This window comes from Syngnathus floridae, chromosome 8 (assembly GCF_059516105.1).
Source record: "Syngnathus floridae isolate MCC-2025c chromosome 8, RoL_Sflo_1.0, whole genome shotgun sequence".
NCBI classification, from domain to species: Eukaryota; Metazoa; Chordata; class Actinopteri; order Syngnathiformes; family Syngnathidae; genus Syngnathus; species Syngnathus floridae.
In genome coordinates, this window is record NC_142420.1 from 10,577,712 (window position 1) to 10,595,393 (window position 17,682).

The 17,682-nt window shown below is 45.1% G+C and overlaps 1 protein-coding gene across 4 annotated transcripts in view; it reads left to right on the top strand.

Annotated features, from left to right (window-relative positions):
* Positions 1–746: 746 nt before the first annotated feature.
* lrp2a (low density lipoprotein receptor-related protein 2a) overlaps positions 747–17,682 on the top strand; it is a 30,702-nt gene continuing 13,766 nt past the window's right edge. For 2 of the 4 annotated variants that reach the window (XM_088383475.1, XM_088383476.1), the window contains exons 1-39: positions 747–970; positions 4,096–4,203; positions 4,324–4,446; positions 4,599–4,715; positions 5,027–5,137; positions 5,223–5,336; positions 5,471–5,587; positions 6,141–6,284; positions 6,552–6,671; positions 6,737–6,865; positions 7,238–7,407; positions 8,421–8,644; positions 8,966–9,172; positions 9,252–9,454; positions 9,520–9,660; positions 9,756–9,959; positions 10,293–10,485; positions 10,839–10,964; positions 11,048–11,178; positions 11,254–11,391; positions 11,469–11,750; positions 11,832–12,071; positions 12,140–12,259; positions 12,471–12,587; positions 12,709–13,089; positions 13,237–13,251; positions 13,511–13,759; positions 14,142–14,353; positions 14,429–14,613; positions 14,682–14,910; positions 15,096–15,273; positions 15,400–15,528; positions 15,871–16,037; positions 16,135–16,278; positions 16,375–16,484; positions 16,559–16,736; positions 16,799–17,012; positions 17,075–17,314; positions 17,424–17,612. In XM_088383475.1, the coding sequence (XP_088239601.1) occupies positions 907–970; positions 4,096–4,203; positions 4,324–4,446; positions 4,599–4,715; positions 5,027–5,137; positions 5,223–5,336; positions 5,471–5,587; positions 6,141–6,284; positions 6,552–6,671; positions 6,737–6,865; positions 7,238–7,407; positions 8,421–8,644; positions 8,966–9,172; positions 9,252–9,454; positions 9,520–9,660; positions 9,756–9,959; positions 10,293–10,485; positions 10,839–10,964; positions 11,048–11,178; positions 11,254–11,391; positions 11,469–11,750; positions 11,832–12,071; positions 12,140–12,259; positions 12,471–12,587; positions 12,709–13,089; positions 13,237–13,251; positions 13,511–13,759; positions 14,142–14,353; positions 14,429–14,613; positions 14,682–14,910; positions 15,096–15,273; positions 15,400–15,528; positions 15,871–16,037; positions 16,135–16,278; positions 16,375–16,484; positions 16,559–16,736; positions 16,799–17,012; positions 17,075–17,314; positions 17,424–17,612 (6,463 nt within the window). In that variant the 5' untranslated portion in view covers positions 747–906. Of the gene's footprint in view, positions 971–4,095; positions 4,204–4,323; positions 4,447–4,598; positions 4,716–5,026; positions 5,138–5,222; positions 5,337–5,470; positions 5,588–6,140; positions 6,285–6,551; positions 6,672–6,736; positions 6,866–7,237; positions 7,408–8,420; positions 8,645–8,965; positions 9,173–9,251; positions 9,455–9,519; positions 9,661–9,755; positions 9,960–10,292; positions 10,486–10,838; positions 10,965–11,047; positions 11,179–11,253; positions 11,392–11,468; positions 11,751–11,831; positions 12,072–12,139; positions 12,260–12,470; positions 12,588–12,708; positions 13,090–13,236; positions 13,252–13,510; positions 13,760–14,141; positions 14,354–14,428; positions 14,614–14,681; positions 14,911–15,095; positions 15,274–15,399; positions 15,529–15,870; positions 16,038–16,134; positions 16,279–16,374; positions 16,485–16,558; positions 16,737–16,798; positions 17,013–17,074; positions 17,315–17,423; positions 17,613–17,682 lie in introns of those variants that run through there. The other 2 variants (XM_088383477.1, XM_088383478.1) reach the window with 2 other exon arrangements.

A 17,682-nucleotide genomic window follows, 5' to 3' on the forward strand; every position in this document is an offset into this window, starting at 1 on the left:
AATCACCAATTCTACCAGAAAAATGTATCCGGGCAAACTGAATTATGTTACAATAGTTACAACCTTCACATACTTCCCTGAGAGAAGCAATTATTTTTTTGTTTTGGCAGTTTTTCATTTCATTGTTACGCTACAAGAGCGAGAGTCATATGTCGTCATTTGTGTTTATATGTGTGTATATTTCAGCACATACTAGTGTCAAGCTAGGAAATGTTATGAATTAAAAAAAAAAGTCACAACGCAATGCATTGTGGGACAACTTAAACAAGGTCCCAAAGAAAAGGACACAAAAAAACACGCTGATAAACCTTCCCCTATGTCCAAGTTTGAGTTGGTCTGTTGCCATTGGAAACCATGTCATGGCAACAGGTGGCATGTAGTATCACATAACGGCCGCTACGTGGCGTCCTCCAACTATCAATTTACAAACAATAGCCCGTCTGGCAAGAAAAACACATGGTGACGACAGAACTTCCATTAGAAGAACTTTATTAATGCCCATGATAATTATATACTACTGGGAGGGTTAATCCAGATTTATATTTTGTATAACATAGTAATGTACATTTTTTTTACGACTACTCATGTAATCACTGTTTAATATCTTGTGCAGTCAATTGAGTGAGGTCTTTAATCTCTCCACAGGACTAAAGTGCATAAAAGCAGTGATGTAAGGTTAGTAGTCATGGAAGCTGCATATCATTATGCAGATTCCACAGCCCGCCTTGAGGGATTTATCCACAGGGTTGGGGGAGCGGCTGTCCTCCACTTTGTGCACGCCCCTTTTGATCAAGTCGTGGGCCAAGGAGCCCGGTTAGAGGAGAGCCAAGAGCATCCCAGACCGCCCCCCCCTCCAGTTCCTGCAGCTCCTCCATCTACACAGCGGAGCTGGACGCACCAGCCAGAATGTGGAGAGCGGTGCCACTCCAACTCTTTCTCCTCTTATTCTGCTGGTTGTGCCAATCACAAGGTATGTCTTGTTCTTTCTTGATTTATATTGCATTGATATACCTTGTTCACTTGTTGCTGAAGTTATTTCAGTCTATGAGACTTATCTGATTGCGAAGATGCAACCAATTCCAGACACTCTCTTAATAAATGAGAGTGATAAAAACACTACTTGAGAATGATGGAAGGCGATTCTCAAGTGAGGAAATGTTGACCTGCAAAGAGTAAAATGAATTTTACCACTCAGTTTGTTATTACTTAAAAGGTTGAGCACAAAGCCCCCCTCAGTCAGAATGGAAGTTCTCCTGAAGGAACTTTTGCCTGAGCTTTACTGTTGCTAGGTAACAGAACTGAGCATGTGACTTACAATCTGTAAGTACTAAGAGGTACCGGTTAAAAAAGTTCATTTCGGCGAGGCGAACTTTGAGCCGCACGCCGTGAACTTTAAGTCGAGGAACCGAAGTGATTTTTGCGATAAGGGTGACCGGGACTTCGGGAATGCTGCACTTAATAGATTTGCGTTTGTCTCTTGTGTTTGTAGCCCAGCTAGATCCTGCTTCTCAAATTGTAATCTGCTTTCTTTTTGCTCAACCCTTAGGATGTAAGCTTCTTAGTGTGAATGTGGCTACTAATTACACTGCAGCTGCTGTAGAATGGAACCATTTCTACCTTGGTAAAGCTTGCCGAGCCTCAGCTTGGATACGCCCTGGAATAAACCGGATGATTTCACCTCAGTGGTTATGTGACAGACAAAAATAAATGCTTAATGGTCGAAATGACGATGCGTTGACAGTAAAAGAATGAATAATGTCCTGGATTTTGATGACATTTGAGGTTTAAATGATGACTCGTGTGACTTTAGCAGCATGTTTGTCTGACTGGTGATAGCGACACCTGCACTTATTACAACATATCCATTTCAAAAGCGCAAACATAATTATGACAAGTTTTGATTTGATACATCATTCACATGTGATTTGTGTGGCCGAAGAGTTACTATTTCACATGAGTGTAAATAGTTTGTTGTAATGAGGTCATGGTGGGAGGCGGTTTTATTTTATTGATGAAAAACACCTTTTGTTATGTTCAAACTTGGACGGCGCGTGCATGTTAAACCTAAGGAGCCTAAATCTTTGTACAGCCGTAACATTGCTTTACAAAACAGGCGTTGTCACAAATAGTTTTTTTTATTAATGCCTGATAAGTTTCCGACAATGCAGCTGTCTTGTGATCACTTCATTTCTCATCAAAATTTGCATACACTCCCTCCAACCCCTCTAAAAAAATGTTGAGGATTTTTCAGTTCCAACTAAATGAAGGCTGTCGGTCCACGCTCCATTCAGGGATCCCCTTGCCGGTGCCAAAAGCAGTCAGGCCTTTCACTGTTTTGTTTGTAGCACTAAGCGCCAAAGTCACTTGTTTGGCAATTGACTGCATTCTGCTGCGTGCATTTCCATATGAAACGGGCCGCGGCACTTTGCTCCGACAGGATGGACAGCTCCGGCGTTTCATGCAAGCCAGCGGACGTTTGCTTTGCAACTCAGTGGGTGCCGAGGCCTGCGCCAAAACAAGCACGGTTGGCCAAAGCTTAACCACGCCGTAAAAGATGTTTCAGGGGTCAGGTGCGGTTTCTCCATGGATTCAAACACACACACACATACTAGCCTCTTCTCTACATCAGGGTGACACTTCCACTTATGAGTTTACATCCCTACCGGTGCTTCTTTTGTGCCATTGTGATTCCACTGAGGGGCTTGGGGAGGGGCTTCATTGGAATGAAAATTCCTCTAATGTTCTTCTCTTAGAATAGTGGGGCATTTTTGCCGCAGTGTCGTCTCCCGCTGTGGGTTTAAGTTGCAATAAGAAAAGACAAGGCCGGACAAAAGGGAAAGGAAAACACTGAATTACACGCAAAAAAAAAACCCTCATTAAGTTCTAAAACGTGTAGTGTTGGATCTTGAAGACAAAACCTGAGTGAGTGGATTCATTTTTTATTATAGTATAATCCATAAAAGTATTTTGTCAAAGTGGTGGGCTGCTATAGATTGCTAAAAAAAAAAAATCAATAATATATGATAACCAATCATTAAAAAAAATTACACATAAGTTGCGGGAAACTTGACTACTATTTTTGTAACTAATTTTGAGAAATATATACACACACACAAGTTAGGGGAACCCAAAACTTTTTTTTTTTTTTATATGCTACGTTATTGACCACTTGATGACAGCTGACAACCCAGCCCAAAATTATGCAGTCAAGAAAGACATGGGGCAAAAGGTCAAGTTCATTCCTAATGGGCTTGAGGTCGAGGCTGTCCGTTCCTTCCCCACCAAACTCATCCGAAGCGGCTTAATGGACTTTTTTGTTTTAGTATTCACCGTTGATTGTCTGAGATAAATTTCCTCTGACACCATTCACCAATTCTCCTCAGTAATAATTAAAATACAAGGACAATGTGTGTCGTAAATCAAGTTAACATCGATAGAAATGCGCATTCCTGTTCAGATAGTTGTGATGGAGTGTTCTGACACTCAGCTATGTTGCTTGAATCAATCCCCTCCCACTGGCAGATGCCAGAGAAGGCAGTGTCGTGGTACCTTATCTCCACAGATGCCACTCATTGGAAACATCAAAAGGAGAGCTTGTATGAGCGCTGAAGAGGATTGCGTAACATCCTGGGAAAGGGGGTTGGGGGGGGGGGGGGGTGGATGGCACGCTTGTCTCCACCACTCATCAACGTTGCTAACAGCACGTTTCATCACACTCCTTTTTCCATTACTTATAGACTAATTAGTTAGCATTTGGACGTTGCGCTTCCTTTTTTGACATAAATTAGATCATTCCAAAAAAAAAAAAGGGCACTCTTCACAGCCTCGTTCCCCTCAACATTATCCTCTTAAGCAACTGACCTGTTTAATCACTGTGCCACTTTCTCGTTGTTACTGCGTTATTTTCACTTTGTGTAAAATAGTGTGACATCACAAACAAGCCTGCAACAAATTCCAATAAGAATACTTCGTCTCATACGGATCATGTAAATTGAAATCAGTTTTATGCATTTATGCATAATTATTCAAACATAATTGATAATAATAAATATTCTACCAGGTGACATTGTTTTTCAAAATGTAATGTGTATATAGGATGTGAACTGGGGCAGTTCCGCTGCGGGACGGGCCGATGCATCCCATGGGATTGGCACTGCGATGGGACTTCAGACTGCACGGATGACTCTGATGAACAAGAATGTCGTGAGTCATTTACAAACCGACTCAACCTGACAATTGAACTGCTTTGTTTGAATTACTCCCTTGCTGCGTGCAAACTGATATCTTAATGTCAGAGTATATATTATTTTTGTTTTGTAACAGCTCAGATAACTTGCGATGACAGTCACTTCCAGTGTTTGAGTGACGGCGAGTGTATCCCCGGTGTGTGGGTGTGCGATGATGAAGAGGACTGTGAAGATGGGTCGGATGAGAGACTAAACTGTCGTAAGTTTCACTAGTTTTGATTTCACCAAAGGCACAAAGTCCACAATGTGCTCACTAAATGCCAACATTAGCCAAAGATGTCCATCCTGTCATTGTCAAGCATCTCATATTTTGTTGTTTGCATGTACTAAATGTCTCCAATCTGTCCTCAGCTGGGAGAACCTGCACCAGTGGACAGTTCAGCTGTAGCAACGGGCCGTGCGTTCCGACCGAGTACCGATGCGACCACCTATCTGACTGCACCGACGGTTCTGATGAGAGAAACTGCGGTAAGCATATTTTAACACCACCCTCCTATGGCATTTTTAATCAATTTGTTCAGATTAAGAGGCTCGCTGACGGACAGAACGAGCCACAATATGCTTCTTGTCAGAGTTTGATTGCGGATTCCTCGGTGGATTAGTCAAGCTGAAGTTCAACCGCTATGCCGCTATTGTCCCAGCTGGCACGGTGCACTCGAATCACTATGAATCTCACAATTGCAAGAATGTGGGCTGCAAATGCCGTTGCGCCAAGCTTTTCACTTGCTGTCAGGTTGACGTGTGCATTATGTTGCTCAAATGATGATCTAATCTCGCAGATTACCCAGAGTGCACAGAGCTTCGATGTGCTAATGGTGCCTGCTACAACCGGACGCAAAGATGCGATCACATACTTGACTGTCGAGATGGCTCGGATGAGGCAAATTGCAGTAAGTCCGTTTTGGACCTTGATGGCAAAGCCTTAAAAGTGTGACGGGCAAGTTACACTAATCTAAATTTTTTTTCTTTCTTCAGCACAGCACTGCAGTGGAGGCCTGTATCCATGTCATAACGGGATGTGCATTCCTCAACGTTATATCTGCGACCACGACGACGACTGTGGGGATCGAAGTGACGAACTCAATTGCAGTAAGACGCCCCTTCTACTTTCCACAACTCTTCCCAAACCAGGTCATAAAAATAAAGCCCCTATTGTCTAACTTGCTCACCAACAGCAGTTAGAATTCTTGATCTGTTTTTGACTGCTATTTATTCATTTTCAGCATATCCTTCATGCAGGGGCAATTACTTTACCTGCCCCAGCGGTCGCTGTATTCATCAAGTGTGGCTTTGCGATGGAGAAGATGATTGTGAAGACAATGCAGATGAAAAAGGCTGCGGTATGGCTGTACACCAGTTATCATATACACCATATAGACAAAAGTATTGAGACACATGCAAATGATGCCTACAGGAAAGCAAATATTAAGTTGATATAGGCATTGCTTTTTTTTTTACTATCCTGTGTCTGCAAGTTCAAACAAAAGTTAACTAAACTAATAAAACTGTAGCCTCGGTTTGATGAATGAATCTTTTAAAAGGTGTCTTCCCTGTGAGGCGAAAAATTGCATCTAAAGTTTGAGGCGACTACCAAGCTGCTTTTCCTGTGCTCCTCCAAGTGTGTCATTCAAATGGCTCTTTGTGCCCCCCCCCACACACACCACCACCACCATCCCCCAATTCCACCAGAGGCCTTTAGAATTTATCCACATGGCTGTGAAGAGTGTGTGTTTTTAGAGGATGGGCTGCAGAAGCCCCCTGTGACCCTCTCAGAGTTCCCTCCAGTGATTTAAAGTGACAGTCCTTACAACTGACAATGACGTCACCACCACAACGACGTTTATTTTTTCTTACCATGGTTGTATTAACAAATATATTTTTTTTCTTTAATAGAAAATGCAGTGCACGAGTGTTACCCAGGAGAGTGGCCATGTCCATCTACTGGTGTGTGCATCTCCATGAATCAGCTCTGTGACGGGACGCCTCACTGCTCTGAAGGAGAGGACGAAAGCAACACCACTGCTGGACGCAACTGCAGTTAGTACCAATGCAATCTGTCCATCTGTCTGTCTGTCTGTTGTCACCCAGTCATGTGTGTCCTTGTTCAAGCATGCCTATGTCAGCCCCTCTTGTCATTTCAAAACAAACCTGAGTCGGCATTTTAACTCGGTGACCGGACCACTCTATGGTGTGTGAGAATGTGCACAATCAGAAAGATTCGCTTCTTCTCCACACTGACTAGTTTGCAAGGAAAAGCTACACTCAAAATATTTTCAAAATGTAAAGGTTGCTTGTATTTGCTAGGTGTCTGGAGATGTTCTTCTCTGAGTTGTGAGCATCGCTGTCGTCCTTCTCCGGATGGAGGAACTTGTTCCTGTCCTTCCGGCTACACCGTCAGCAGCAATGACAGTCGCTCGTGTATAGGTACATCTTTCATTCGTGCATTAGTGCAACTGCCTTTGCATCATATGTTTTTCTTTCGATTTAAGACTTTGACGACTGCTCAATGTGGGGCGCGTGCGACCAGCTCTGCGAGGACCGCGTTGGTTCTCATCGCTGCAGCTGCAGAGAGGGCTACATCCTGGAACAGCACAGACACTGTCGAGCCGACACCTCGTGTAAGTTTCCTCTCCGTCTTCCACACAGTGAGCTCTTGAAATCTCTGAATGAACCGTCAAAACAATGTCCATTAGCATAACCCCCTTTGCCTGTCGACGACCCCCGCGGGCTGCTTTGCTGAGCGCATGTACTCCTTCCCTGGTGCATTGTTGCATGCACATTGTTGTTTCAGTAAAGACTCTTTTGCTTTGTGTACTCGAGAGGTTGACCTCTTTGGCTTTTGCCTCACCGAGCGGAGTGTGTTGAAAATGGATGAAAAGCACTTCACCTTTCTAAAATAACATGTCGCATTCTGTAAAATCTCCGCTCCTTGCACACCAGTTCCTTTTCTTTAATGACCCAATTATGGTTCTGTTGTTCTGTTTTTGCAGCCGGAGTCCCTTCCTTGGTGTTTTCCAATGGCAGAGACCTACTAATAGGTAACATCCATGGCAACAGTCTTCGCACTTTGGTACAATCGCAGAACAGAGGAGTCGCAGCGGGAGTGGACTTTCATTTTGAGCGCCGTACGATCTTCTGGACTGACACCATTCAGAATAAGGTAGCGGCGTCAATGATTCAGCACTACTTAACTTGCTTTCGGCGTTTCACTCTCACTTACAATCCATTTTGACACCGTAATTGTATGCTAAGTTCTGCACTATGAGTATGCAGATTCCATTGTTGCTTTGTCGAGTCAGGAAAGAGAATCACGCTGTAGCACCTGTCTGGCGAAGTCTTATCGTTAATGTTAAGTCTTTTGCAGTCACGCGTCACCGACTGTGGATTAAATAGTCATGCCGCATACAAATTATCGCTTGAAATATCTGCGAGGTTGATACAGTAATTAAATGACGGCCACTGGCTCCTGTGCAGCGGGGTCATAATGAAGGGGAAGCTCTGTAAGATGTGAAAAAAAAAATCCTATGTGTATTATCTTTAGACTTATCTGATAAGGGCAGCTATGACGGCCGCATACCAGGGTGCAATTTTGTAATACAAGCTCGCTTGAGCAATTACGCTGTATTTATTTTCAGCCGTACCATCGTTCCAAACGCATTCTTCACCGCTAAAAAAAATAAGGAGGGCAGCCGCCAGGTTGATGGGCCAGGGTACATCTTTTAAAAGGGATCTTTGTATATTAAACGGCTTTGTAGCTTCGTGATTAAGGTAGCCAGAGTGCAAGCAGGGCATGTGAATGCAACCAGAGAGGCGAGACACCCACATCTACAGTTTCTCTTTTTCAAACAGGCCAGTTTGGTGACTCAGGAATATATAAATGAAGGGCTATATAAATAAAATTGACTTGACAAATACTTTTTTTGGGGATTATATTTAATTAGGTTTCTGCTGTATGTTTTTTAGGAAGTACTTTTTTTTTCATTAAAAACACGCTACAATTCTTTGAGGGGGTTGATTGTAACCACTGTGAATTAAAGTCGTATTTTAAGGCACCGCTGTATATTACGACAGTTCACTTTAGTCCCCTTTTTTGTCATAGATAATGATATAGTATCGTCATTCATGAAAACAGTGATCACCTAGACGACTGACAATGCCGTCTTTTGTGTCCAGGTGTTTTCTGTGGACATGGACGGGTCCAATTTGCAGGTGGTTTTAAATGTATCAGTTGACTACCCCGAGAACCTGGCTGTGGATTGGGTGAACAATAAACTATATGTGGTGGAGGCCAGTGTCAACAGGATCGACATGGTGGACCTGGATGGAAGTAACCGGGTCACGCTCATCACCGAGAACTTGGGTAACCCTAGAGGACTGGCGGTGGACCCCACTGTCGGGTATGCACATCTTCCCACCTTACACCTGTCAGTACACTACCTGTTTTGTGCTCCATTGGCACAGCATAATACGTGCGCTTGCGTCTGCGTGAGATGAGCAGATTGCCTCCGGTGGATTAGCGAGACGTAATGTAAGTGATGACCCTAATTGTAATCCAATTCAAGGGAGGCAGAACCAGGTGGCGCCTAATATATTGCTCATTTTAAATGAGCCTTTGAGACTTAGTAGAGTAAATGCAATAAGTGAGACAATGTGCATATTCTGTTCATCATCATTGTTCATTTTTATAGGAGATCTAATTCCAATGTCCTCCTCCACAGCTATATGTTCTTCTCTGATTGGGAAGCTCTCAACGGACAACCTGGTCTTGAGCGAGCCTACATGGATGGAAGCAACCGTTACGGGATCATCAAGAGTAAACTCGGCTGGCCAGCTGGCATCACGCTAGACATCGAGGCCAAGCGCATTTACTGGGTCGACAGTCGCTATGACTACATCGAAACGGCAACCTACGATGGTCTTCATCGGTAAAGATGACATTTTATTTCTTGTATTGGTCCTCATATTGGTATTCATAGGAATCAATATCTGCAATATTTTGAATAGAAAAACTGTCGTCCACGGAGGTGCTGTGGTACCGCACCCGTTTGGGATCAGCCTATTTGAGCAATACGTGTATTTTACCGACTGGACAAAAATGGCAGTCATTAAAGCCAACAAGTTCACAGACACAAGCCCTCAGGTGGTCTACGCTACATCCCAGACGCCACATGGAGTGGCAGTCATACATCATCTCAAACAGCCAAACGGTTAGTGTACATTTTCAAGGATTTTCACTCATTCACGTTCTAATTTTTGTTCTTTTTTTCTTTAGTGGTGAATCCTTGCAGGACAAACAACGGCGGGTGTGATCAAATCTGCGTTTTGAGTCACAGGAGCGACAACGGAGGCTTAGGCTACCGATGCAAGTGTCGCATAGGCTTCGACTTACACACCGATGGCAAGAAATGTTTGGGTAAGAGGAAACGTGTCCCATCTAATGATGTGCGTATCCTACATTGACCTGGCTAATCCTCTAATATGGCGTGCTTTCTGTTTTCCTGACTCCAGCCGTGAGGCAGTTTCTGCTTTTCAGTAGTCAGATGGCTGTGCGAGGGATACCGTTCAATCTCTCCTCTCAGGAAGATATCATCCTTCCCATCACCGGATTACCATCCTATTTTGTCGGCGTGGACTTTAGTGCCGAGGATGATGCTATCTTCTTCTCAGACACGGCTAAAGATATGATCTACAAACAGAAAGTGGATGGGACTGGTGAGCATTTGCCAATGTTTCCGCCACACGTGTTCAGAATCTGTCCTAAACAAATTTATTTCCCAGAGACTGTTTTAAATGTGGTCAAGGATTGAATTGAAGTCTGAACTCATGGCGCTGCTGTAGTTACGACTGTCGTTGTAGAAATATGCAAATCCAAAAGAAAAAAAAATGCTCCACTGCCCCTGATTAGACATGTTGTTTTTGGAACAGCCCTAGTCTTTCCCTTCCGGTCCACTTGAAGAAAATGCAAACTGACAGCGTATTTATTCAAATGTAGCTCAGCTTTCATGTCTGTGTTAAAGAGTCGTCGAACTTCTTTGATCTGTGCAGGCAGGGAGGTTCTGGCTGCCAACAGAGTGGACAGCGTGGAGGACCTGGCTTACGACTGGATTTCGAAAAATCTCTACTGGACTGACCCGCGATACAGGAGCATATCTGTCATGAAGGTCACCGATAAATCCAGACGGGCTATCATACAGAACCTGAACAACCCCAGGGCAATTGTAGTCCATCCTCTTGTCGGGTAACGCAATAGTATCACGTTACATACAATCTGAAACACATCCATGACATTTCACACGCCGAGCAGCGCTTATACCTATTTGCACAATGTCCTAAAATTAATCCATGGGGAAATTCTTATCCAGCACAAGCTGTTATTTCCAATAGCCTCGAAGTCATAAGGCCTCTGCATCCACATGAAGAGATTAGCGTAGCATGAAGGGCGGTATTGTAGTGGTAATACCAAGCACTGGGCTTACACTACACACCATTATATTAAAAAAAACTAAAAATGGAATTGCAGTGTATTATATTCATTTTACTGTTGTTGCTAACCAGACTTATTACATCCACTTGTTTATGTGGCTCTTGCAGATATATTTTTTGGACCGACTGGTACCGGCCTGCAAAGATTATGAGAGCTTGGGGTGATGGGTCACATGCCCTGTCTATTGTAAACACCACTCTTGGCTGGCCTAACGGTCTCGCTATTGACTGGAGGTGAGTCCTGTAAAAAGACTATTCCAATTGTCGGAAAGCTGAATTTATTTTGCTCTCATACATGATATTTCCTCTCCACACAGCGCTATGCGTTTGTATTGGATCGATGCCTTCTTTGACAAAATTGAGCACAGCAATTTTGATGGACATAACAGGCTTGCTCTGGACCGCGTCAGTCAGATGTCCCATCCCTTTGGCCTCACCATCTTTGAAGGTACTTATTAAACATTTCATGTGAAATAGTTGGACAGTATTGGTAATTCTATTTGAGTTTATTGCTCCTCTCTAGGTTATGCGTATTTCACCGACTGGCGCCTGGGTAGAATTGTCCGCGTCCGCAAGACCGACGGTGGAGAGATGGTGGTTATCCGAAGAGGGATCAGCCACATCATGCATGTCAAATCTTTCAACTCCAACTCTCAGATAGGTCAGTGTGTTTCTTGACCTCTCAGTCATATTGGCTCCGCCTCTTCACATCCTGTTTCTCGCCTTCGGCCATTGCAGGTTCCAACCCGTGCAACCTGCCGGCAAATCCAAATGGGGACTGTAGCCACTTTTGCTTCCCGGCCCCGGACTCCCACAGGGTGTGTGGCTGTCCGTACGGCATGAAATTGTCCCCCAACCAGCAGACGTGTGTGGAGGACCCTTCCAGCGAGCCACCAACGCTGCAGTGCGGCGCCAACTCCTTCTCCTGCGGCAACGGCAAATGCGTCCCAAAGACCTACCGATGCGACGGCGTTGACGACTGCCATGACAACAGCGACGAGGCCCACTGTGGCGTCAACAGTAATGTTTTACTTTCAACGGCAAAACAGTTTTTCAAGTTGCTCCTTCCACTCCCACACAATGATCGTTATTTCTTTTTAGACGTCACGTGCTCCCCTTCTGCGTTCACCTGCGCCAACCAGCGATGTGTGGCGGCCGCGTGGCGCTGCGATGGCCACAACGACTGTCTGGATGGCAGCGACGAGTCCGATTGCCCGACGCGTGTGGCCGGAACCTGCGCGGCCAATCAGTTCACCTGTGCCAACCACCGTTGCGTCCCGCTCACCTGGCGCTGTGACACTGACAACGACTGCGGTGATGGTTCAGATGAAGCAGACTGCCGTAAGTTCACGCTTTCATTTCCCCATTTGTAAAGTGGCTGTCAGATTAAATGCAATGTTTGTTAACAGATCAGAGTAGCACATGCCATGCAGACCAATTTCAGTGTCCAGACCATCGCTGCATAGCTCCCAGTTACGTCTGTGATGGCGATCGGGATTGTGTGGATGGAACAGATGAGCAAGGATGCAGTGAGTAGTTGTCGGCCATTCGTCAAAACACCAAACTGGACATTTATACCCATATGTTACTTTCCACACTCGACTGGAGCCTCCGTAAAACCAAACAAGCGCTCGCTTTGTTTGTTGAACTCATTTCCGCCGTTACACAACAACGTATATAACAAATACAAGCCGAGCTTTACCAAATACGAGCTTTACCATGCTCAACTGGATTTTGCAGTCTACAACTGTACCGTGAACGAGTTCAAGTGCTCCAGCGGTCACCAGTGCATCAACTCCTTCTACCGATGTGATGGAGTCTTTGACTGCACCGATCGCTCAGATGAGCAAAGCTGTCGTAAGTAAATGAAAAAAAAAAAAAGTTGTACTACAATCTTTCTAGTGCCAGTAAAGAGCTAAATAAAAATTCTATCTTAAAACGAAAGAATAATAAACCAGTGATGTATTTTGTTTCACAGCGACAAGGCCTCCCGGGATGTGCCATCACGAAAGTGAGTTCCAGTGCCAGTCAGATGGCAGCTGCGTCCCATCCACATGGGAGTGCGACGGTCACTCGGATTGCGAGGACGGCAGCGACGAACACCACGCCTGCCCGCCTCGCACCTGCCCGTCCTTGCTCTTCCGCTGTGACAATGGCAACTGCGTGCTGCGCAGCTGGCTGTGTGACGGCGACAACGACTGCAGGGACATGAGCGACGAACGCGACTGCCCCGCCCCGCCTTTCCGTTGCCCGAGCTGGCAGTGGCAGTGCCCCGGCTACAGCATGTGCATCAACCTCACGGCGGTTTGCGACAACTCTCCCGACTGCCCTAACGGTGCAGACGAGTCTCCGCTCTGCAGTAAGTCTCTTGAAACTTAGCCGAGGTATCATTTGGCAATACGTCTGTCTTTGCGTTGCGTTCAAATCATGCATGTGTGTGATTTGACTTGCGTTAACCTGAAAATGATTTGTGATTTTCCTTTCTCGCTTTTCTCACAACTTTCAGACGAGCCTTTGCCAGGTAGGAACAAAAACTCAATCATTTAGTAGAAACAGAACTGATTCATTAATAGCGCTTGTAGCGCTCTGCCCAGGCCAGACAAAGTGACACATTATAAAATTATTTTTAACACTTTAGGAGTTATTAATGTATTTGTTTTTGGCAATATCTTGCACTAATTCTAGATAATGATCATTTTCAAGCATGATATTCTTCAGGGATGCACATATGCAACGGAATTTCTATCTGATTTGATTTTTATTTCATTCACCCAACTTAGATCAGGAGAGCTGCTCTGACAACAATGCCGGATGCACCCACGGCTGCATCCAAGGGCCCTTTGGAGCCCAGTGCACGTGTCCTGTGGGCTATCAACTCACTAATGACTCCAAAACCTGTGAGGACATAAACGAATGTCATCCTCCCGGCCTATGTAGCCAACATTGCTTTAACGAAAGAGGCTCTTTCCGCTGCCACTGCCACGATGGTTACACTCTCGAAGAGGACCAGCGAACTTGCAAGGCTTCGGGTAACAACCTTAAGTCTACCCTGCTGTTTATTCTCCGCTATTTTAAAGCTCAAGTAAAAGTTTGAAGGAATGAGCTCAATTCCTTGTCTGCCCTTCCCGCTCGGATTCCTTTGGATAAGATAAATAACGTATATGTCAGTCAGTGTTCATCACTAGTGTAATTAGTGCATTATCGTCAACAAAGGGCTGTTTATGGGGAGCGTGCCTCTTGCACATAGATAACCCGCTGAAAGGAATTGTAACATAATAGCTCTCTTTATGTGTACAAAAGTGCATTCCCCGAGGGCGGACATTTGAGAAGAGTCTATTTACCAGGGTTGAGTGGACACGTGCAAGCTAACAAGCGCTTCTATTAGCATGAGTATATGACGTCTGTTAACAGATTCCCGTCAAGCCTTCTTGTTGGTAGCCAGTCGAAATCACATCGTGCAAGATGACATCACTGCTCGGCCCAACGTGGTGCACTCGCTGATCCGGGACGGACGCAACATCGTGGCCCTTGACTTCGACTCGGTCAATGAGCGAGTGTACTGGTCCGACACAAGCCAGGACAGGATCTGGAGCGCTCATAAAAACGGCAGCGATCGAACCGTGGTGAGTTTTTAAGCGATTTGAGTCGATGGCTTGTCTTAAACACGTTGGCTTAAAATTAAAGATGTGTGTCGACAGATATTTGACAGTGGAGTGACTGTGACAGAGAGCCTTGTTGTGGATTGGGTGGGCAGGAACCTCTACTGGAGTGACTACGTTCTGGAGACAATTGAGGTTTCCAGATTAGATGGTAGTCACCGGACCGTGTTGGTCAGCGAGAACATCACCAACCCCAGAGGCCTGGTGCTGGACCCAAGAGACAGGTCAGAACCAGAACCAACGCTAGCAAAGCTCTCTCTGTTCTGCGTTTCTTAAAATTGTTCTTTTGCAGTGCCCACCTGATGTTTTGGACGGACTGGGGGAGGAACCCCCGTATTGAGCGGGCTAGCATGGATGGCAAACTGAGAACCGTTATCATAAACACCAAACTGTACTGGCCCAACGGTCTTACCATCGATTATCCAAACAATTTGTTGTACTTTGCTGACGCCTATTTGGATTTCATAGACTACTGCGATTATAATGGCAAGAATAGAAAACAAGTCCTGGCCAGTGACCTGGTGAGTCCATGACTTTGGTGACATATCAGACCATGCACCTCATTGGCAAAAATATTGGGCCATCACTTTTACTGATTATTTTAAAAGAATCAGGAGATCAATCATAAAACATTCTTTTAGGTTGAATGTTTTTAACACTGTTTTCTTTTTCTGTCTTTGCAACTCTCTATTTAAAAAAAAAAAAGGTTCTTCAACATCCCCACGCAATTACCATTTTTGAGGATTTTGTGTATTGGACCGACAGATACATCAATCGCGTGATGCGAGCCCATAAGTGGCATGGGGAGAACCAGACAGTGATGCTGTTCAACCTTCCTCAGCCCATGGGTCTTGTGGCAATGCACCCGGCCCGACAGCCGGCAGGTATGACCGACCCATTTAACTCACTTGGTTTGAGAAGTAACGCTGCACTTTCCTTTATGAAGACATTTTAGAGAGGAGTAAAAAGTTGCATTTACACTCATTTATTGTTGTGTGATTCATTTATAGGTAGCAATTACTGCTCCCAGAACACCTGCACTCATATTTGCTTGCTGTCGGCCATTGGACCACGGTTCTACTCATGTGCATGCCCCTCAGGGTGGACCCTGGCAGCCGACCAAGTCACGTGTACCAAAAGTATGTATGGTGTCTGTCTTCAACCAATACCTAACTGTATTAAGAGGTTCCATACTTGGCTATTTTGAGACAAGGAGCTTTCAGTCCAAGGAGTTTCCTTGTGTCGACAGCTCAGCTCATCTCAGGTTTCAGCAGATGAAAGCCAACACGATCTCCCCAGAGGCCAACGATTATCCAAGAATGAAATTGCTCCTTAACAACTGATTGATTCTAATCTGTACTGACTAAGCAACTACGAATTTGGAGCATACTTTCACTCATCAGTAGATGATAAGTCTCAGGAAACCGTGTTATAGAAAGAATGTATTTATATTGTGCTTATTTTTAATTTGTTTTTTGTAGTTGAAGATCCTTTCTTGGTGGTGGTGAGAGACAGCATCATTTACGGCATTTCCTTGAATCCAAACGACATGAGCAATGGAGCAATGGTGCCCGTGGCTGGGCTTCAGAATGGCTATGACGTAGACTTTGATGACCGTGAACAGACTCTTTACTGGGTCGAGCACCCCGTGAGTTCTGGTCCATAAATTCCATGTCCAGTCACCTACTGGTTCTTCTGTCTTTGCTAAACATGCACAGTGACATCATCATCAACATCACTTTCAGGGTGAGATCCACAGAGTCAAGTCAGACGGTACCAACAGGACAGAGTTTGCCCCCGCGGCTCTTTTAGGATCTCCTGTGGGCCTGGCCCTGGACTGGATCACAGAAAACCTCTACTACACCAATCCGTCAACACAGTCGATTGAGGTGAGACAAGGAACACAAACTTGAGTTTGTTTCATTATCTTGAACAATTGGGGACCAAAAAAAAAAAAGAAATGATAAAACCCATTGCTGGGGCAGGTTTTGAAGCTGAGAGGGGAGATCCAGTACAGAAAAACTCTCATCACAAATAACGGCTCACCAAATGGTGCCGGTAGTCCTGTTGGCATTGCTGTGGACCCGGCACGTGGGTAAGCGCTTTTTAACAACAAGCCGTCCCCACGTACACCGAGCCTATGACCTTCATCCTTTATATTTTTTTAAGCAAACTGTACTGGACCGATCAAGGGACGGAGAGCGGCATCCCCGCCAAGGTGGCATCTGCAGACATGGATGGTTTGAACCCTGTCATTCTGTTCACCAATAACCTGGACCACATTGAGTTCCTCACTGTGGACATTCAAGAGAACAAGCTGTACTGGGCTGTCACAAGCAGCGGCATGGTCGGTCTTAACTCAAACTACACGTTTTGCTCATCACAACCACTAATAGTGACTGTCCGCAGATTGAACGTGGAGATCCAGATGGGACCAATCGCGTCACCGTGGTGTCAGGTCTGGCTCACCCCTGCGGTGTGGCCGTCTATCAGAACTTCCTTTACTTCACCGACCGTGACTTTGAGGTCATAGAGCGCGTAGACAAGACAACAGGCTCCAACAGGGTTGTGCTACGGGATAATGTGTCTGGACTCAGAGTTCTGAAAGTTCATTTCCGAGACTGTGAGTACACAACATGTTAATGTTGCTAGTAAATTACTAATTGTTGTTCTTGACATTTTCAGCCTCTGCAGGCACAACCAACGGCTGTACCAACAACACGAATGCGTGCGAGCATTTATGCTTGCCTCGATCGCAGGGTCTCTTCACGTGTGCCTGCGCCACGGGCTTTAAACTCAACACCGACAACGTGACCTGCGCCCCTTACGAGTCTTACGTTGTCATCTCCACGCTGTCCGCTATCAAAGGCTTCAGTCTCGAAGGGGCGGACCATGCTGAAGCTATGGTGCCAGTGGCAGGGCGAGGTCAGTCATTGTGCTCAAATGGAAGGCTATAAAAAATTCAAACTGATGATTTCCAAAAAGGAAACCCATTGTAGGCCTGGCTTGTAATGAATTAATTTTGTTCTTTCAGGTCGTAATGCTTTACATGTGGACATGCACATGGCATCTGGTTACATCTACTGGTGTGACTTCAGCAGCACGGTTACAGCACAAAACGGGGTCAGAAGAATCAAGACAGATGGCTCGGGATTACACAGCGTCGTGAGCAGTGGCATAGGACGCAATGGCATACGAGGAATAGCTGTGGACTGGGCCGCAGGTATGCTGTTTTATTCTTTGCGTCACTCCCACCAGAAGCTTGACCTGATGCAAATTTAATTGTGTGGCTG